The 23,152-nt window shown below is 32.9% G+C and overlaps 1 protein-coding gene across 6 annotated transcripts in view; it reads left to right on the top strand.

The window, feature by feature from the left end:
- Positions 1 to 23,152, top strand: part of LOC101895958 (dual 3',5'-cyclic-AMP and -GMP phosphodiesterase 11) — a 228,749-nt gene that overhangs the window by 137,993 nt on the left and 67,604 nt on the right. For 2 of the 6 annotated variants that reach the window (XM_059124591.1, XM_020037342.2), the window contains exons 2-4: positions 4,578 to 5,513; positions 20,120 to 20,561; positions 21,422 to 21,565. In XM_059124591.1, coding sequence (XP_058980574.1) covers positions 5,144 to 5,513; positions 20,120 to 20,561; positions 21,422 to 21,565 — 956 coding nt within the window. In that variant the 5' untranslated portion in view covers positions 4,578 to 5,143. Of the gene's footprint in view, positions 1 to 4,404; positions 5,514 to 20,119; positions 20,562 to 21,421; positions 21,566 to 23,152 lie in introns of all 6 variants that reach the window. The other 4 variants (XM_059124590.1, XM_020037343.2, XM_020037344.2 and 1 more) reach the window with 2 other exon arrangements.

Here is a 23,152-nt window from a genome sequence, read left to right on the forward strand (position 1 = left end):
TCTATGGACGGGAGACATAACATCCGGAACACAACGTTTAGGGCCAATTTCTGGAGCAAGATATACCATATGCACAAATGACATGAGGAATTGGCCACCCTTCCCACAAGTCTCCAACACCGCCCCCCCCCATATGAATCCAACGCAATTTCCTTTCACTTCACAGAATTTCCATCTTGGAAAATTTCCTTTTCATACAATGACCATTCTTTTGCTCGACGAACGTGACTTCACATCACCAACAAGTGTAAGTGTAAATATCCAAACATGTCTTCGGAAGTATGGTGTGTGATTGGTGTAAGGAATATCAATGCCAAGGAGAATCTCATGAATAGTAAATTATAATTTTTTTCTTCTTCTTCGATTCCCATTCATATCATAAAAATATTATTAGAGACATTTAGTACAAGCACCAAAAATAAGCATAACATGAGATTTTCCATGGAAATTCCATCATGACTTACTTAGCAATGGCCCAAGTAATGCCATGAAATTGCCTGGAAATACACTCCTCCGGATATTGTGATGGTGGAGAGAGAGAGTGTGGCTAATGGTAAAGGCCAAAACAAATTTGAATCTCTTTTATTCTCTTTCCTTCCTTGGTAATTTCCGTCATAAAAATTCCATAAAACCAATTTCGAAATCACAGTTCAAGTAAAATTTTTATAACTTTGAAAAATTATTACAATGTGATGGTGATTTTTATGGCACAACAAGACTCAACAAGCCCTTGTAGTGTAACAATGACATTTGCTGTGATTTGGGATTTCAAAAAATCATTTCTATTTTATTTTATTACATTTGCAAATCAGACAATTTGTGGTTTAACATTTTTTTTGGTAGGAGAACGAAAAAAAAAAAACGTTAGGCTTCAAATGAATATTTAAATTTTAACGCCTCTCTGTGGTGAGTGTTGGCCACCATTGCCATTGGCATGAAATTTCCCACAGGGAGCATCGAGGTTATTGAAAATTTATTGATGCCATTGATGCTTTTGGGGGGGAGACCATGAGTGTGAGCGAATGTGTCCATGTGTATGTGCTCGTAAATATTGGTTTTCATCTGACCTACAAAACACTCAAAGGACATTTCACATGAAATTCTGGGACATTAACAAGGTCGCATGGGGTCTAAAAATAGCCTATGATGGAGAGGGAGGGAAACCGTGATTTTTTTGTTTGTTTATTTAATTTGTAAATTTAAACAAAGCTGAAATATATTCATAAAATTAAATATTTTAAAATAAGAACGATTCGATTTCATTCCGAAGGTAAATCTCAATATTGTCAATTTTGCATCTGATCTAGGACTTCAGTTCACTTTGAAATTTTGAAACGTATAAGAGGTACCAATATAATGGACTGACTTATTCCATTTTATCTAATACTGATAAAAATTTTGGAATGTCAAAAATTTAAAGAAAATCGAACATTTTATAATTTTTAATTTATAATTTTTCAAAATTATGGCCCCATGTGGCCATTTTTGCACCACACCTATCATAGATAAACAAATTAGGAATAGAAAACTTTGCACAAAATTGGATGGTCCTTTATTGTTGTATGAGGTAAATTATTATATCCCTACCAGATATTTAACATCTCCGAAGTCGACTATTACGACATCAAAGACCCTCATTCCAAATTTCAGATTTCCAGCTCTATCCCTTCCTTATATATCAAATTTAGTATCATTTAGTACTTTTCGAACTTTTTGGTACATATTGCCAAAACCACCTTCAAATCTCAGCCTTACACACTAGCAGTGAGCGTTCCCAGTACAGTTCTTACACTTTGTACACATTTCCAGAAACCACTTCCTGACATCAATCCTAGCTCCCCAATATAATTCTTATAGTAAATGTTTACATTTAACCTCTTTCCGTTCAGATAATTCCAAATGGTGTCAAAATTTGAGTTTGCATTAAAAAAATCTAATCGACCCTAATACCAAATATCCGAATTCTTGCTCTCTCCGATTATATAAGTAGTATCCTATATCCGTCACCTGGCTCTACGTTACCTTCTCACCTATTTTCAGTCATATCGACATAAGCCGTTCTTGCATTGGCATGTGATATGGCTGGGTTATGGGAAACTTGTGGCAAAAGGGTACGAAATGTACTAAAATGTACTTAATAATTATTATCTTGTATTGGACAAATGAAATTATCTATAATTCTGAAATTCGTAGTGAGAGTCACTAATGGAGTGCAGAATAGACTTACCAAAGGGTTTTTGGAAAATCGAAGTTAACGGTTAAGAAACCTTCCAAAATGGTACTAAACTTCTAAAATGGTACCATTTGGTCTAGTGTGAATGGATTGTCCGAATATATAAGTAGTATCCTATATGCGTCACCTGGCTCTACGCTACCTTCACACCTATTTTCAGTCATATCGACATAAGCCGTTCTTGCATTGGCATGTGATAAGGCTGGGTTATGGGAAACTCGTGCTTAAAGGGTACAAAATGTACTAAAATGTACTTAATAATTATTACCTTGTATTGGACAAATGGAATTAGCTATAATTCTGAAATTCTTAGTGAGAGTCACTAATGGAGTGCAGAATAGACGTACCAAAGGTTTTTTTTTTTTTTTTGGAAAATCGAAGTTAACGGTTAAGAAAAGTTTCAAAATGGTACTAAACTTCTAAAATGTACCATTTGGTCTAATGTGAATGGATTGTCCTAAAACTTGAAATTGGTTTGAAAATCAAGGTTGGAAAGTATGTTTGATATATGAAGGTGGCTTTGGAAATGTGCACTAATTGTGAGGACAGTACTAAATGGTATTTATTTTAATAATTTGGTTTAGAATGAACGGAGGATGTTGGAATTTTGAAATTTTTAATTGGGGATCCTATTCGTGATACTATTTGTGGTAAATATGTGGTTTTGGAAATGTATGTTACAAGTGCACGAAAAGTACAAAATAGTACCATTTGGTATAGGGTGAACAGAAAGAGCTTGAAATCTGAAATTTAGTATTAGGGTCTCTGTTCATATGTAGCCTGGATGGAGGTGGTTTCGGGAATGTGTAGTATAATTGTAAAAAAGTACTAATATTGATGTTACCTGTGTATGAGATTCGGTGGCTGTTTAAAAATACGTGCTATGGTTCTACGAAAAGTGCTAACTGGTACAAAATTTGCTATTGGGATATTGAGATCTCTGCTGTTATCTAGGGGTGAGATATGGAGATGGTTTTGGAAATGTGTACTATAATTGTACTAAATAGTACTAAATTTGGTATTGGAAGAAGAAATATATCTGAAATCCTGAAATAATTACAATTTCTAAAAAAATACTAAGTAAATTGGACTGTAGGCCTTTCAAAAAGAATTCAAGAAACCCTTGGTTTGGTATGTCGGTCCTTACAACATTACTCTTCAAAAATCGTCATAAATTTGTTCCTAAAAAACATTTCTAAAAATCCATAAGGAAAATTACTTGAAGGAAATATTTTTAAAAATCTATTTAAATTTTTTGTCCTGATTTAGACTTGGCCCTTTTAAGAAATATTCTGAATAACTTGTTAATTGGTCAGTTAGTGCTTTTTATTTTGTCTGTAGGGCCTTAAAAAAGTGTTATAAGAAATTTACATGAATTGATCATTTGAAAAATTCAAATTAAATAGGGCCGTTGACCCTTCAGAAAGAATTCTAAAATTTTATGTTTTTGATTTTGTCGGTCCTTAGAATATTATTCTACAACGATGTTTTTAAGTTTATCCCTGAAAACATTTCAGAAAATCCACTATATTCTACCCTTGTTGGAAATGTTCTTAAGAAATCTATTTTAACTTTTAGTCCTGATTTATACTGGGCCCTTAAAGAAATATTCTGAAAAACTCCTTAATTTGTCAGTTAGTTCTTGTTTTTTTTTTTTTTTTTTTTTGGAATCAATCTTCTTTAATTTATCTGTTGGCCCTTAGAAAAGGGTTCTTAAAGAATTAACGTAAATTAATCATTTGAAAAATGTTAAGTAAAGCGGATTTTTGGCCCTTCAGAAAATTCTGGAAACACATGGTTTTGGTTTGTCGGTCCTCAGAACATTATTCTTCAAAAAAATTGTATTCTCTCTTTAAGGTAAATATTCTTAAAAATCTATTTTAATTTTTAGTCCTGATTAAGACTAGGCCTTTAAAGAAATATTACGAATAATTCAGTTATTGGTCTGTTAGTCCACGGTAATTGATTCCACGTTATTTTTACCATTTGTCTTAAAAATGACATTAATTTGTCAGTTGGTCCTGTGATCTACGAAAAATATTGTAAAAAAAATCAATTTAAATGAGTGAATTATCACCCGGAAAAATCCACACAAAAAAGATTATATTTTAAAACAAAATCCTTTACAAAGTGAAAAAATACATAATTTTGTTTTTCTGTCAAAAATTCAGTTAAATTTGAAAATATTATCAAATAACATTGTCAATTAAAAGACAAAAAAAAAAACTTTTATTTCTTGTAATGAGAAGAAACATTAAGAAGAACAACAAAAGACTTAATAAATAAACAAAATAATTAACAACATTACGAGCACGGTTATATTATGAACAACTTTAATTCGCAGCATCACCGGCGGCAACAAAGGCACGAGAACCAAATAAAAGTTTCAAATTCAATGAAATCAAGAATTTTATTAGAAATTTCAAAGAAATTTAATTATAGCCCAAAGATAAATAATAAGCAGAACAGTAGTAATAATTGCTTAGCGGCAGCACCTGAGATAACAACAAATAGTCAAGAAGTAACAACAGCAACACAAACAACAACAAAAGTAATAGCAACAAGAAAGAGGGAAAGAAGAACAACACTGAAGCCAAAGGCAGCATCATTAGAAATAGTTAAATTATCATTAAGGACTCCCCAAAGGATATTCAACAAAGGCAATACCAAGTATCCTGGCAACAAGAAAACAAAAACAGCAAAAACTCCTGTCATTAGCAGTTATCACAACAGCAACAACAGCCTCATTATTATTTCCAACAATTTCAAAAGTAACAACCAGCCTCGCTCTTTTTCCAAGAAACTGGTACGAACTCCAACAACAACAACAGCAACAAATTTTTGCAATAAATTTTCAAAATTAAATTCATTAAAACGGAGGGTCTAACATTTGCATTGTTAGCGGGCCCCATGGGCCAGGCTGCCAGTATGTGTCGATTTCGTGGTTGTCGTTACAAAAAGAATAAAAACAATAAAAATTGTAACCAACAACAACAGCAGCAGCAACAACAACAACAGCAACATGTAACCCAACAGCAGCATCAGCAGTTGTTGCAGCATAACTCATCATCCTCCACAACTTCGATAATAAGTACAACACCAACGGCAGAGGCCACCACAATACCCCTTACCTCTGGAATAGCACCACCACCACCGCCACCCTTAACCACCTATCAACCAAAACCTCAAACAACATCCCTGCCCAATGTAGAGTATTCAAATAATGAAACATCTACCTATACTGTCAATGGCACTGACATACAAACGGAAACAACAGCAGGTGAGCCAGTAGTACAAGACCATAATTATCCTTTTTTTTGTTGGTTGCTCATCTTCTCAGCCCTTAAGAACCATAAAGATGAGAGGATAATTGTTGTCGGGTATTTTCTTGTTGTTAATGGAAATTTTGCTTTTATGAAAATTATACGAATGAATGTAATTACGCAAATAAAGTCTCTTGAGATGTATCAGATATTAAGTAAGTGACCAGATGACAGATGAACTGACAGACAGGCAGACAGACGGGTTGGTCGATACACAAAACAGCTCGAATTGTTAGAGGGAAATATGTACCTATCATAAATATTCGCATAGAAATTACTTGCATTTTTCTCAATTTACCACCTGGCGTATACGTAATATGAGGTAATATTACTCATACGCACTATTAACACGAAATTTGTTTATGACTTGGGGCCTTTCGGTTTTCTGGCCCACCCAGACATCTTCTGGCCTTATAACTGTATCATCAGTCATATTTTATGTTATAATTGAAACGGCACGACATGAATCCATTCTGGGCTGTTGTGTTAGGTGTCTGGAATATTTTCTTAGTAGCCCACCTGCCGTATGGGTAATGTAAACAAATAAATTTGCTGCGTGTTAATCATACGTAGGCAGCACAGTGGAAGAATAATCACTCAAGGCATTTCTATTTAATAAACAAAAAAAAAAAAAACAAAAAACAAATTAAAATAGAGAAAAAAATAATAAAAAAAAAAAATTGGAATACTTACAAAATCCATGATTTTTTGATTTTATGAGCTTCGTGGGTATTTAAAATTTTGACCCTTTGTGGTGGAGGTACCAGAAGAAGTGGACCAATATATCCCATCTTCGCAGCAGATCTTGCGTTAGTAGAAATAATGGAATTTGTGAAATATGAAGAGAACCGGATGCTTATTTCGGATTTTATGATCGTTTTGGTTATTCAAAACTTTGACCCTTTGTGTGGGAGATACCAAAATAAATGGTCCGATCTCTAACATCTTTATAAAAGATGTTGTGTTAATGGAAATATTGAGATATACCAAGTCTGAATGGAATCGGATGTTAATTTCGCGTTTTATGAGCTTCATGGATATTCAATATTTTGACCCTTTGTGGATCCAGAAGGAGTGCGTAGATATATGCAATCTGCCCACCAGACCTTGGGTTAATAAAAATATTGTGATTTCCGTAATTTGAAGACAATCGGAAACTTACATCACATTTCATAATAGTAATAATTATTTAAATATCACCCTATGTGTGGGAGGTACTTGACCGATATTGTCCATTTTCATACATGCCTTAGCAAGTGATGAAAATATTCGGATCTGCAAAGTTGGAGCAAAATCGGATTGTCCTTTCTCTTTCTATGCAGTAAAATATTTTCTTTTACAATGTTGACATTTTGTGGGGGAGGTACTAGGAGGAGTGGACCGATATTGTCCATCTGCTAACTCGATCTAATTTTGATAATAATATTACGATGTACCAAGTTTGGACCAAATTGGATACTCTCTCCGAGAGTTATCGTGCGCACCAGCCTCCAGATAGACAGAAAGACGGACATTGCTAGATCGACTCTAAATATCGTGAGACGGGTTTTGGTCCAAAGAGACCTTGGATCTAAAATCGTTATTCCAATGAAACACGTTTTGGCCGTATCATATGATATATAAAATCTGAAAATATCCCCTACTCCTTTTTTGATCAAATATTCTTGGACTTTTTTCCGCGTTGACACCTGAAAATAACGTAGAATTTCGTTTTAGGTGGAAGATGTCAACAGAGGAAATATTCCACACAGCATTTCACTAAATCTCAGAATAAACCATGTATCTAGGTACACGTGTACAATCCGAGACAAAACGACTCTTTATATTTAATTTTTTGGGGAAAGTGCCAAAGTAAGAATTATTCCAAATCAATGTGAGTCTCTTAACAAAAGAAATAAATTTTTATTATTGAAAGACCTTGCTTTTATCTGAAAAATTTACCATTTTTTCAAATTCGCTGCAAATTTTCTTATAAATTCTCAGTACGATAGCCAGTCTAGGTTGCTGAAATTACCTAGTGGACATGATAGTACTCATTTTTTACATTTTGCCTTTTTCTCCATTTAATTTAGCCAAATGTTCGCGGACAACATTTGCATGATATAATTTTCAAGCCCTAGAGAGCATTATAAGCGTTTAAAAAATGTTTCTGAAATTTTTTCATATTTTTTTAAAAGATTTTCTTTAGTTTTATTTATTATTTTTTTAAAAGATTTTCTTTAGCTCTTAAAAAACTACGATTTTCAATGATTACAGTTTAAGGGTGCAAATTTAACACCCTCTCAATTCTTTGTATTACATTAAATTTTTCGACATCTGTTGAATATTTATATCTTTTCCGGAAAAATGTTTTATAAAAATTTGTGTTAACAATTTCACAGAATCTCCGCCCACTGTCTATTGGATTTGCTATTTAATTTGAAAATTTCCCAGAAAGTGTTGTGTGATGATGAACATCTGTAATAAATATTCACTGGAAAATCATGAACATAAAAATGGAAAATGATGCAAATGCCATGGACATTATTAATAATTACTCAGTGCAAATGATTTGTAGATACGCAAATTTATGAAATATATAATTTTGGAATTCTTTGAAAAAAAAACATATAAAACATTCTGTGTAATTTGGAGATTTTGATATTGGACTTCTTGATATTGGTCCATTCGTATAAAAAGAAATATCTCTTAAATGTCTTTCGTCCACATTTGAAGTGACCTCAACATCAAATTTCAATTTTTTTTCTCTATCCCTTCACCCATTACCAAATATAGTAACATTCAGTACTTTTCGTACAATATCCTCGTACACATATCCAAAACCACCTCCATATGTCCAGGCTACTCATAAACAGCGAACCTTCTTCAAATTTTAGATTTCAAGCACTATCTGCTCATCAAATACCAATTTGTACCAAATGTAGTACTATTTAGTACCTTTCGTGCACACTTGTAGTTCACATTTCTAAAACCAACTCTTTATCACAAACCTTCCACCAAAAGGTTACCCAGTACAAATTTTCAAAATGCCAGCTTCATCTACTCACTTTAAACCAAATTTAGTACCACTTAGAACTTTTCCACCATAGACACCAACAGTGACATACATATAAAATTTCAGGATTTCAAATTCACATTTTACAAATTATAGTAAAATTTCGGGATTTTAGCTTTATCCCTTCACCTAATATATTTAGTACGTTTTGTACAAATATAGGACGTATTTCCAAGCCGCCGCCAAATCTCAAATACAGATCCTAATCTAAATGTTAAATTCTTAAATTGTCCCTCCGTCCAATACCAAATATACTACCGTTCAGTACTTTTCGTACATTTTCGAAACCACCTCCATATGTCCAGGCTACACATGAACAACGACCCTAATATCCAATTTCAGATTCTATCAATACCAAATAGTACCAAATATAGTACTATTTGGTACTTTTTGTACTCGTTTACTATGAAAAAAAAAAAACGAATTTTCAGAAGCTTGCGTAACAAGACAGACGTTTTTTTCAAAGTTTTAAAATTCCAGCTTTATTCGTTCACCCTAAACCAAATTATTCCAAATTTAGTACCATATAGTACAATTCGCACACTTAGGACACATTTCAAAAACGTTCATCTTCATACATCAAACTTACGTTCCAACCTTGATTCGCATACCAAACTTCAAGTTTTTAACTCTATCCGTTCACAAAATACGAAATGGTAACATTTTAGGAGTTTATTACCATTTTAGAATTTTTCGTAACTTTAAAGTTAGAATTTAATAACACCCTTATGTACATCTATCCTGCACTCTAGCAGTGATATTTCATTCCAAATTTCTGAACTCTCACCCATTTCGTTTGCCCAATACAAAGTATACAATTTTTAGTAGGTTTTAGTACTTTTCGTTCCCTCCAGAAACTCAGCCTTATTACATGCCTACGCACCAAGATTGACTGATGAATAGTGGATTTTTAAGAGACTCTTTGGAGGACTATAACACCAATAATCGTGGAATTTTAAGAATTTCCCTTAAAAATCTTCAGAGCTATTAGCTTGGATTTTAAAGATAATTTTTGAAAAATTTTCAGAGGAAGAGTCGCGAGATTTTGAAGGACTTTCAGAGATCTTTTCAAGCAAGATCACCAGGTCTTATTCTAGACGAGCACTAGGTCTTCTTTTAGAAGCCAGGACTTCTATAGAAGGACTCCTTATAGAAGACCACTAGGTCTTCTCATAGAAGACCACCAGGTCTTCTCATAGAAGACCACCAGGTCTTCTCATAGAAGACCACCAGGTCTTCTCATAGAAGACCACCAGGTCTTCTCATGGAAGACCACAAGGTCTTGTCAGGGAAGACCACCAGGTCTTCTCATGGAAGACCACTAGGTCTTCTCATGGAAGACCACCAGGTCTTCTCATAGAAGACCACCAGGTCTTCTCATGGAAGACCACCAGGTCTTCTCATAGAAACCACCAGGACTTCTCATAGAAGACCACCAGGTCTTCTCATAGAAGACCACCAGGTCTTCTCATAGAAGACCACCAGGTCTTCTCATAGAAGACCACCGGGTCTTCTCATAGAAGACCACCGGGTCTTCTCATAGAAGACCACTGGGTCTTCTCATAGAAGACCACCGGGTCTTCTCATAAGGACGATCACTAGGTCTTCTCACCGGGTCTTCTCATAGAAGACCACCGGGTCTTCTCATAGAAGACCACCGGGTCTTCTCATAGGAGACCACCGGGTCTTCTCATAGGAGACCACCGGGTCTTCTCATAGGAGACCACCGGGTCTTCTCATAAGTACGATCACTAGGTCTTCTCATAGAAGACCACCACTAGGTCGTATTATACGACTACTAGGTAGTAGTCCTATACTAGGTCTTCTTTTAGAGAACAACTAAGTCTTCTAATAGAAGACACCTATAGATTCTCATAGAAGACCCCTAGGTCTTCTTATAGAAGGTCTTCATATGGACCTCTCATTGAAGACCACTAAGTGTTTTCATAGAAAATAACTTGTGCTTCTGTTTTTTTATTTCTTCCTTTAAAATTTTGAAAATTTCAAAACATTTTAAAACCACCTTTCACTTCATACCACCTATACGGAAAATGGGAAAACTTTTACAAATTATCATCAATCATGGCTGCTGTCATGAATTTACACTTATTTTCAAAAGACCAACAAAGACACCCACAAATATAACAATGTTGTTTGTGGTTACATTAGGCATTTGTCACTTGCGGTCGTACATTTGTTATTTTTCCTTGCAAACGCCACTATGTATGTAGGTAGTACATGAAAAAGTACTTAATCAAATATTGACGGAAATGTATTTCATATATAGCAAGCAGTTCCTTATTGCTGACAAAATGAAAAGCGAGGAGGGGAAAAATTTCACATGAATTACAAACTTTGACATTTAAGATTAATTTCTTCGGATGGCACACACAAACATACACCGATATGGGCACACCCACATACTTAACATAATGATGCATTATCCTTAAATGTAATGCCACAATAAACCATAATTTACTGTTTTGTCCTTTCTGTGAAGCTCTCCGTCTCTATCTCCTTGTTGCTGCCTCGTTTGACTAATTTAACCAAAAAGCCCATACATTTATATAACAAAAAAATGCATAAATTACCTTCAGCTGCCGCTGATAATACACCCAGCAGGATTGTTTACAAATGTCTTATTGTTGGCTGACAACGAACGGTGTCAGGCATTATCGTCATTCTGTGGGTCCCGAACGACTGACACCACTGCCTGTCTCCTGACATGTGACTCAAATAATAATTATGTAAATGGGCAAAAATATTAGATTTCCTCCCGCCTAAATATACAATGGTCTAGGGGCATATACGGCAACAGCAGCAGCAACAACAACACACAGAAGAAGACGACGAATAAGATAAATTGTTTTGGATCCTTAAGTGATATGAGGAAATATACGTTGTTAGGCATATATTTTTTTATTGTATCCTTAAGGCTCTGGTGGCCTAAAATGTGAAACCTACTAAGTAATTGGTTATTATGAATATTCGTTTTTTTCTTGGAGGAATATAAAAAAACATATCAATTTAATGTGTTGGATATGTTAGGGGAATTGAGACGTTTTAAGACACTTTAAAGATGCATTCGTCACTAACTAAATTTTTTAGGAGAATATTAGGAATTGCAGGAAATTGATACGGCCTTGGAGTCAGAGCAGGAAAATTTACAGATTACTAATTCTATGAGAAAAATCTATGCATACCGAGAAGCTAGAGTGTTGAAATTTTCCACGAGGGGCAGCTTATCGTGTAGGCGTGCAATAAGGCTGGGTTTCTGGAAATCCATTCTAAAAGGATACGAAAAATACTAAAATGTACAAAAAATTTAATACTTGCTATTGAACAAACGGTGCAAGCTAGAATTCTGAAATTTGAAATGAGAAAACTGATGGATAGATGTACCAAATGGTTTTTAGAAATTCGAACTTTAATGTTACGACAAGTTCTAAAATAGTACAAAACGTCTAAAATTGTACCATTTGGTATTATGTAAGGAAGTACGTTTGATATACGAAGGTGGTTCTGAAAATGTGTACTAAGAGTGCGAACTGTACTGAATGGTACTGGATGTGCAACTGTTTGGTTTGGAGTGAACGGATGAAACTGGAATTTGGGAATTTTCTATTGAGGTCCCTGTTGGTGTAAGGTTTGCGATAGAGAGGTGGTTTTGGAAATGTACAGGGTGTTTAAGCCCGATAGAACTTGAAATTGTAAAAAATAACACAAAAATTAAATTTTAATCAATTTTTTTTATTCGGAAGATCAAAACGTGACATTAACATTTGAAAATAGTTTCGTGCATATGGGCACCGCGGCTGTTCTTGACGAAGTGCATTCTGGACGTTCAATTTTTTGCCACTTTTTCGAGCATTGCTGGCTGTATTTCACGAATAACACGAACAATGCTGTCCTCCAAGATGTCAATTGTTGCTAGTTTATCAGCATAAACCGGTGACTTTACGTTGCCCCACAGGAAATAATCGAGAGTTGTCAAATCACACGACCTTGGAAGCCAATTGACAGGTCCACTTCTCGAAATCAACATATCGCCAAATTTTGATTTCAATAAGTCGATGGTTGCTTTCACCGTATGGCACGTAGCGCCATCCTGTTGAAACCACATCTCCTCCGAATCAATGTCATCCATATTTGTAAACAAAAAATCATTGATGATGGTGCGGTAACGATCTCAATTGACCGTAACGCGAGCTCCGGCCTCATTTTTGAAGAAACAAGGTCCGATGATGCCACCAGCGTGAATACAGCACCTGTAGGGTCTCTTGTGGATTGGTCTCACTCCATATGAAATGTTGCTTATTAACAAACCCGTTAAACCAAAAATTTGTCTCATCGCTGAACACAATTTTGCGATAAAACAACGGTTCATTTGCCAACTTCTCTAGAGCCCAATCGGCGAAATCGAATCGTAGCGTTGTTCAAGCGTGAGTTTATTCATAAAAAAAGTTTTATCAACATTTAATTTTTTGTGTTACTTTTTACAATTTAAAGTTCTATCTATCTTAAAAAACACCCTTTATACTATAAGTGTGCGAAAAGTACTAAATAGTACTTTATTTGATACAATTTGGTATTGGATGAACAAATAGTGCTTGAAATCTGAAATTTTGGTATTAGAATCGCTTTTTATGTGAAGCCTGGAAATGTGTACCATAAATGTACGAAAAGTACTGAATGGTTACTATATTTGGAATTAGGTAAAGGGATAGAGATACAATTCTGAAATTTCATATTCAGATTACTGATGGTATCTGTGTTTGAAGTTTGGGGGTGGTTTGAAAATGTGCCGCATATTTGTACGAAAACTACTAAATAGTACTAAATTTGGTATTGGGTGAAGGGATAGAGCTGGAATCCCGAAAGAAAGATAGAAAGAGAATATCGCTGCCGTACGAGCCAGTGTTGAGAGGTCCCCAAGAACATCCCAAAAACGCCGTTCTCAGCAGTTGGGCATGGCTCGGTCCACTTTACAATGGATTATTCGCATTGATTTGCGTTTGTTCCCGTACAAAATTCAATTGACGCAAAGAATGTTGCCTGCGGACAAGCCTCGTCGATTGGAATGGGCCCAAAGGGCCGTCGAATATGGGCAATCCTGTACTATAAGTGTACCAAAAATACGTAATAGTACTAAATTGGGTATTGAGAAAAGGGTTAGAGTTGGAATCCCGAAATTTGATATAGACGTTGAGATCTGGTAGTGGTTTTGGAAATGCGTACTTTAATTTTCGAAAAATACAAAATAATACTAATTTTGGATCAATGTTGGTGTCTAGGATCTACATCTCAATGGTTTTTGGTACGCTTATCCAATGTTACTAAATGTTGTATTGGTTGAAGGGTTAGAGCTGAAGTTCTAAAATTTTATATTGAGGTCACAGTTGATTTCTAGAGTTTACATATGGAGACGTTGAAATATTTTTGGAAAGAAACATTAGGTTTATGTCCATTGTAGAGCCACTAATAGAAGGCACGTGTATTGACGTTTTTAAAGTTTAGATCGAAAAGTAACCTGAATAGAAGGGGCCAATTTCCCCCTTTTCCACTTTTTTGGAAATTTTCGGATTAAGATTTCATGGAATCAGTTGATTTTAGGTATATGCTGTCATCGGTAATATTGCAAAAAGAAAAAATACGAGCGATATATTGGTAGGAAGTTTTTACCCTCAAGCGAGTCCACAAAGGGGTCTTTCTGATGCTTTTTTATATACACACAAACGGGATAGTAGCAATATTCTACAGTATCATTTGTCATAAATTTCTACTATAGATCCCGGAAGACTTCAAAAGTCTAAATCTGTCCTAAACTCCAGGAATTAAAAAAAAAACATATTTTAAGTTTAAGGTCGTATTTGATGTGAGTTTATGCAAAATAAACCTACAAAACATCATTTTATAGGGATGACGTCAAAGACAAAAATATTCTTCATCAAATTTAACTGTATGACATCAAAGAAATGAAATCTCTCTCTCTCTCTCTCCTTATTTTAATTTCACCCAATATGCAGTTTGGGTTATGGAAAATTCCAAATAGATTTAATAATACCGGTTTTGTAGATCCAAACTCCAAAAAAAAAATTTTGGGTTCTAAGGCTAAATATTATAAATACTTAATATAGAGTTTGAAAATTTATAGAGAGCTTTGGACTACTTCAAGGTCCAATGGTTAAAAAAATGGACCATGTTGGTATATTCCCTATGTAAGGCTAAACCACTATTTCAGGTATGTTTTACGTGTTAGATATACTTTCCATTTAGTTTCGGCGAATTTTGATTTTTTTTCTCCTCATTTCAAGGTCGTCACAACATATTCATTTATCAATCTCTCACCTGAATGGGTAAAAAATAATCTCCTAAATTGTCCCTTGCCTGAGGCTATCAGTCAGCCGTTTAAGCTTATTTGTCAATGGCACTGAAACCCCTTTTTCGGTTAGCACAGATATGCCAGCATCTGTTCCTTTTGTAGTTAAGGTAAATATTACGTTGGCTATGTAACAAATATTTACATGGGAGACACACACACACAACAATGTAAATATGTGTGTGTGAAGAGGTTGTGTGCTAGCAAATATTACACCATCTGTAAAAGATCTGTCACATGTAAGTGGCCAAGACATAACACATATTGTTTGGTCTCTCATATGCTTTAAAGGTTGCAAAGAACTTGATATAAATTGCCCTATTTAATCTTGGTAGATACATTGGTCCTTTTGGCACGCTCACTCACTCATACATACATACACATCCGTTCTCTTGAGAATGTCTCGATGACTCTTGGCAATTGATATTTCCATATTTGAAGGGGAGGAGGGGGGTTTAAATGTATTTGGGGTTATTCAAATATCTAAGAATACTTCAAAATATAGTTATAGTTAAACTTTCAAATCAAAAGAATTAGCCTATATTTGAATGTGTGTGTGTGTGTGAAGGCATGTATGTGTGGTTGCTTCTATGAAATGTAGTGCAGAGAGTTTATTGCAGTTCTTGGAAATATTATTGCTTCGTAATCAAGCAAAAATACTATTTAAATTGAAATTCTGTGAAAATATTACTACAGTGACTCGAAGAGATCAGATTTGTTGTATTACAATGGTTTACCTATTGAGGTGGGTGGAGATCACTTGGGTAGAAAACGTGCTGAAATATTTAAAATATTGAAAATCAGGAGTCGAAGGGTCTTTCCCAAGTCCATAAATATTTTCTTAATATTGCTTAACATCTGTCATACCACTGTGCTGCAGAATAAATTCGTATGTGTATGGATGTCTGAGTGAATGCATGCTTGCAAAGCAAGAAAAAAAACTTGCTGACGTTTGTTAGTCACATATAAGCCTGGAGAATTTAATGCATCCATCGATGCTTGGCTGGCTGGGTGGCTGGCTGACTCTTTTTGGCTGGATGATTGCCTCTTCGGTTCGTTGGCAACCAAAGGCCTTCAAATATATATAAATATACGGATAACATTTCTATATACAGGAAAAATATATACATAAATAATTTTGTGCACACACACACACACACACACACACAACCCAACATACCAAATTGACTTGAGAATAATATTTTAATAAGCTTACAAACATAAGCCTTAAGCTTGAGAAAATCTTGAGAATGTATTGAGAAATGTTTGTTTAACAATTATAGAATAATCGAAAAGGAACCCTTATTCATAAGCTTATTCTTGTAATTGCAGAATAAGCTTACGAAAGTAATATTTTATAAAGCTTATTTTTTCAATGGTAAAAAATATTTATTTATTCATTTTTTAATTATTTTACACATTTCATTCATTGATTGCCATCCCAGCTGTCACTGCATCCTGTTGCCTTGATACCTAGATGCTTTCTTTCCCCTTATTTGAGCTTCTGTATCTCCTCCACTTATTCTTCACTTCTGTTGAATTCCTGCAACTTTTTGACGCCTCCATTCTGAAATGAGATTGAAATAATTTATACTACAGATTCCCAGATTTATTATTCATCATTACCTTAGAGTTTCGTCCGGAAATGGGTCCTAAATTCGCGTGATTTTGATTTTAACCAAAGAAAATAATTTTTTGTTGACAATTTTCACAAAAAAAAATCAAAACAAATTTGTCAACAAAGGACAGATTTGAGAAAAGTTTGTGCAAAAAAGTGTTTCTCAAGCATTGTTGAAAAATTCTTATGATAAACTATTTTCATAATATTATTCTCAAGCTGTATTGTATTTATGGTATGTTGGGAAAAGTGTGACACACCATCAAAATATATGCAAGAGTAAGCAAAATCGTAATTAAATAGTTTTAATTGTGATTTTCTTAAAAATATAGCATTAAGAAAAATAATAATAATAATAATAATAATAATAATAATAATAATAATAATAATAATAATAATAATATTAATAATAATAATAGAAATAGTAATAATAATAATAATAATAATAATAATAATAATAATAATAATAATAATATAATAATAATAATAATAATAATAATAAAATATTAATAATAATAATAAGAATAATATAATAATAATAATAATAGTAATAATAATAATAATAATAATAATAATAATAATAATAATAATAATAATAATAATAATATAATAATAATAATATAATAATAATAATAATAATAATAATAATAATAATAATAATAATAATAATAATAATAATAATAATAATAATAATAATAATAATAATAATAATAATAATAATAATAATAATAATAATAATAATAATAATAATAATAATAATAATAATAATAATAATAATAATAATAATAATAATAATAATAATAATAATAATAATAATAATAATAATAATAATAATAATAATAATAATAATAATAATAATAATAATAATAATAATAATAATAATAATAATAATAATATAATAATAATAATAATAATAATAATAATAATAATAATAATAATAATAATAATAATAATAATAATAATAATAATAATAATAATAATAATAATAATAATAATAATAATAATAATAATAATAATAATAATAATAATAATAATAATAATATAATAATAATAATAATAATATATAATAATAATAATAATAATAATAATAATAATAATAATAATAATAATAATAATAATAATAATAATAATATAATAATAATAATAATATAATAATAATAATATAATAATAATAATAATAATAATAATAATAATAATAATAATAATAATAATAATAATAATAATAATAATAATAATAATAATAATAATAATAATAATAATAATAATAATAATAATAATAATAATAATAATAATAATAATAATAAAATAATAATAATATTAATAATAATAATAATAATAATAATAATAATAATAATAATAATAATAATAAAAATAATAAAAATGATAATAATATTAATAATAATAATAATAATAATAATAATAAATAAAGCTAATAAATATAAGAAAATAAATATTTATAAATCGTTACAATGATTATAATAACACTGTGCGACAAAATACATTACCAGAAAAATCTAACCGATTTGAAAGTGGAACTAACAAGTAAAAAAGCAGCTAAGTTCGGCCGGGTCGAACTTTTTATATCCTCCACCATTTGGAAGAAACTTTAAAAATTTCAACAAAAAAAAAAAATCCGTCGAAAAATACCGCTCAAATGAAAACCGTTATATGGGAGCTATACGAAGACGGGATCCTGCATAAGTAATTTGCGTCATAGGCTGAAGTAACGGTTCCGAATTTTATATACGAAATTTGAAACAATTTCGGTGAATAATGTCGCAAAAATCATGAAAATACCGAATATCTGGAGGTACGGTTATATGGGCGCTATACTAAAATGAGGATGTTAAGACAATTCTCTTCTAAGGGGTAAAGTACTCAAAAGGAGCCCCCTGTGTGGATTTTAACGTAATTGCATTGAATAATTTGGCTGAAATCATAAAAAATACCGAATATCGGGGGTACCATTAAATGGGGGCTATACAATATCGTAGACCTAAATAGACAATATTATTCTAGAGGATAAAGTTCTCACATGGAACTCCTTGTGTGAAATTTCAGACAATTCCTTTGAAAAATGCGGCTAAAATCATCAAAATACCGAATATCTGGAGGTACCGTTATATGGGGGATACACGATATCGTGAACTTATCCATATAAGTTCACGATATCGTGTATTCTCTTTTAGGGGGTAAAGTACTAACAATGTACTCCTTGCGTCGAATTTCGGAGAATTCCATTGAAAAATGTGGCTACAATCATCAAAATTCCGAATATCGTGGCTACCGTTATATGTGACCAATATACGATATCGTGGACCAATATAGTCCATCTTCGAACTTGTCCTGATTGTAGACAAAAGACATATCTGTACAAAATTTTAGCTCCCTTCCTCAGTTCCTTTTGACTGTAGCGTGATTACAACAGACCGACAGACGGACGGACGGACAGACAGGGCTAAATCATCTTAGAATTTTGCGTTGATCAAGAATACATACACTTTGTTGGGTCTAAAATTATTATTTCGATGATTTACATACGGAATGACGAACTTAATATACCCTCCATACTATGTATGGTGGAGGGTATAAAAAAAGAAGCAACGCTTATCGGTGTGTTGAAAGTTTACATCGTCAATCGGTGTTTTGAAAGTTTACATCCACACTTTTGAAAATTTTCGGATTAAGATTCCCTGGAGTCCGCTGATTTTGGCAAAATTACAATAATTTTGGTTGAAAACTCTAACCTTTAAGCGAGCCAAAAAAGAAGTTTTTTGGTAAATAACTACATTTAAACGTGGCCATAGCCTGTCAAAATATTCTGAAATATTATTTGCCATAAAATTTTACCCTGGGTCCCAGAAGATGTCAAAAGTCTAAATCTTATCAAAACGCCAGGAATTCGTTTATATTTAAAAACCCATTTTTGGGGTTAAAACCGTACCCTATGTGGGTTTATGGAAAACTCTCCTACAAAACTTCATCTTAGAAGGATGACATTAAAGACAAAAATATTCTTCCTCAAATTACACTATGAGTCACTGAAGAAAAGAAATCTATATTTCCACCGACTACAAAACAAAACCTCAATGTTGCAAAAAAAAAAAATCGAAAATATTTTCAAACATTTTGGATCAATTTTTCCGTGACCCTTTTTCGAGTTGACGCCTGAAAGTAACATAAAATTTCGTTTTAGGCATAAAGTGTCTTTAGACGGAATATTCTACACTAAATAAACGTTTAAAATCTCCTAATATATTAGCTGTAGGTTGATCTATATAATTTAAATTTTGTAAATGGCTTTTCAACATAGTAAGAGCTAATTATTATATTTTTTAAATATTTTTTAGGATTTATAATATTTATTTTTTATTAAAATATTTTAACAAATGATTGTTTATATAATACGTATTAATTACTATTATTATTATTAATAATATTATTATTATTATTATTTTATTAAAAAAACAATTTTTCTAATTTAAATTCCCCTTCCTCTTTTCTTTTTTAGGTCTCCACCTGCACAGCATTGAAGAACCCACAACAAATTCTGCTCAATTTCAATACAATTCCTACAATTCAAATCCGCACAGTAGCCTAAATCTTTATGTTGGTCCAGCTGGCGGCAGCGGCGGTGCTGGCGGCATTGGCATTGGTAGGATGACCACGGAGCTGGGGGGCACAGGTTATGGTTCAGAACAAAATTTACTACTACACAATCGTACCGGTGTCCCCCTGGCCACATATCAGCAACAGCAACAACACCAGCAGCATCAATACCAACCACAATTGCAACTACAACAGCAACAACATAATAATTACTCATCATCATCCTGCACAACATCATTAGGTTTAAATCCACTATCACCACAGAGGCACTATGATCCGGAATATGCACGCATGGAGGCGTGGATGGACGAGCATCCGGAATTTGTTCAGGATTATTTTATAAGGTGAGAAAAGTGGCGGAAATTTGCAACATTGAGCAAATAAAACAGGGAGACCTTTTCCGAAACTAAAAAAAAATAGGTCGAACCTTGTATATGAATTCCAGGACCTTGACATTTTAAATGTCTCATTTCTATATCGATACAGTAGCTCTTAACGACTGTCGATATTGCCTAATTTTTCCTTGTTATTTTGGCAACTACAAAACAAGTAAACACAAATTTTCGACAAAATAGCAATATTGAATGTTGTTAAGAGTTACAGATTTGGTGGGAGGAGGAGGGCTGGCATGGGAAGATCCTTAGTACCTTACAACATTTCAAATAATTGTTTTACAAGTCTTGTTCCAGAGATGCCATTTTCCAGCTATCTCGTATTTTTCCCCTACAAACCCCTTATGACAGTTGTCCTTGAATGTTGTCCAAAGAATGTTAGGTTCAACATTTGTGGGATGCACATTCCAAATAATCCAAATTCTTTCCCAACACCTGTGGGCTGTTCTTTTTCTAATAATTTTCAGTTGTTTTTCTTCCAACTTTTCACAAATATGACCTTTCGGGAAATCTATCCACCTACCTCTGTTTCAAAAACAACAAATCCTACAAAACGATAATAAATCGCACCCACATAGGGGCATATAAAAATTATGAGCTCTCAATGTTAGTTATATTGATGTCATATGTTTTATAGCCCACGCTCGAGAATTCCTATTGCATTTTTCCACCCATATTTTTCGCTTTATATTTTTTTCCTTTTATTATTTCCAAGCTGATTGACATCTCCTACATTTAATTGCTTTTGGTTTTATTTTTACTTCTTTCCATTTCGTCTTTTATTTTTTTTTTTTTTCTTCTTTCAATTACAGAAAAGCCACACGCCAGGTTGTGGATGCCTGGCTGGTCTCGCATGCAACATCAGCCGGTAATGACACATCCAATACATCACCCACACATCCCAATGGACAAAATTGCTCATCACGTGGTGGTTCCGGAGCCACAACGCCAGTTAGGTAAGTTGTGAAAAATAAAAATATTTTTATAGATATGTATTACAAAATTATTTCAGTCTTAAGAAGGAAATTTGAAGGTCACTCTATTATTTGAAGTATCTCCAATCCATCTAAGACCTCTTTTAGGTCTTCTATCCAAAAATCCAAGATTAATAACCTTCATGGAAAACCTTATAAAGCGGATTTTAGCCTAGGCTTTAAATTTTTTCTCTCTTAATGGGAGAATTCAATCATACACGCTATGATTATAATTATAATTTAAAATTTAAACGACTAAATACGCCGAAGCATTTGTATCTTTTAAATTCGGACTTGTATTGCCCATTTGGTGCAAAATTAATTCTAAATCAGATAAAGATATATATGGGAGCTATATCCAAATCTGAACCGATATCGATAAAATTTAGCAAAGGTATTTCTGAGCTGCATTTGATATATTTCGCCAAATATTGTTGTTACAGAGTGCATATTACGGCTGCGGAGGGCAAAAATAACAAATCGGACGAACAATATATATGGGAGCTATAGCTATATCTGAACCGATTTCCATCAAATTTGGCATGCTTATTTTTAGGCCTAATTTGGTTGCATGTGCAAAATTCCATACTATTCGGGCTGATATTACCCGTTTGGTGCACACTAAAAGGCAAATCGGACGAAGATATATATGAGAGCTATATCCAAATCTGAACCGATTATCTCCAATTTCAATAGGGTTCGTCTTGGGTCAAACAAATGTTGTTTGGAAAATTTCATCTCAATCGGATAATAAATGCGACCTGCATTTTGTTCACAAAAATACATGGACGGACGGACAGACGGACTGACATGCATAAATCAACTCAGAAAGTGATTCTTTGCTGATCATCAAAAGGAACTATGGGTCTATCTCGTTTCCTTTTGCCTGTTACAAACAAATGCACAAAGACATAATACCCTGACCACCTTGTGGTGTAGAGTATAAAAATAGTCTTTTAAGGACTCTTACCTATAAGTATACCTTTAAAGACCCATATCTTCAGAAATAGGTCTTCTGAAGGTATTTAAGGTATTTAAATTTGGAGAATCAGTAAAAGTTTTTCTATTAAAAAACAAGTAAGCAAAGGCTACAGTCGAGCGGGGCCGACCGTTGAATACCCTACAACACTATAATAAACCATACAGTTTATATAGGCGAAATACTCGACAGAATTCCACAAGATATTGTGACAAATAATAAAAGAAAACCATCAGGTTTCGTTCTCTATTTATCGAATAATAGCAACTTAAACTAATTTGCTCATTTCCAATTTATTGGTAGATGTTGCACCCAAAATCTCTCAGAAGTGGCAAAAGATTAACATTTATTATTGGTTTTTGACTGAAACGCATCTATATGAGATACAGACATTTGACTATATTCTTCAACGAAATCAGCGTTAACGAAATAGTTGGAAGTGTGTCTTTCCTGTATTTGTGAATTCTCCAAAAAGTCACTGGAATGGACATTTTCGTATTTTGTCTACAAAAGTTGCAAACTCCTTCACACGTTGAATATTTTTGGATGGCCATCCGAAACTGCTTGGCTTTTGCAATGTGCGGTAACCC

This window comes from Musca domestica, unplaced genomic scaffold, assembly GCF_030504385.1.
Source record: "Musca domestica strain aabys unplaced genomic scaffold, Musca_domestica.polishedcontigs.V.1.1 3, whole genome shotgun sequence".
NCBI classification, from domain to species: domain Eukaryota; kingdom Metazoa; phylum Arthropoda; class Insecta; order Diptera; family Muscidae; genus Musca; species Musca domestica.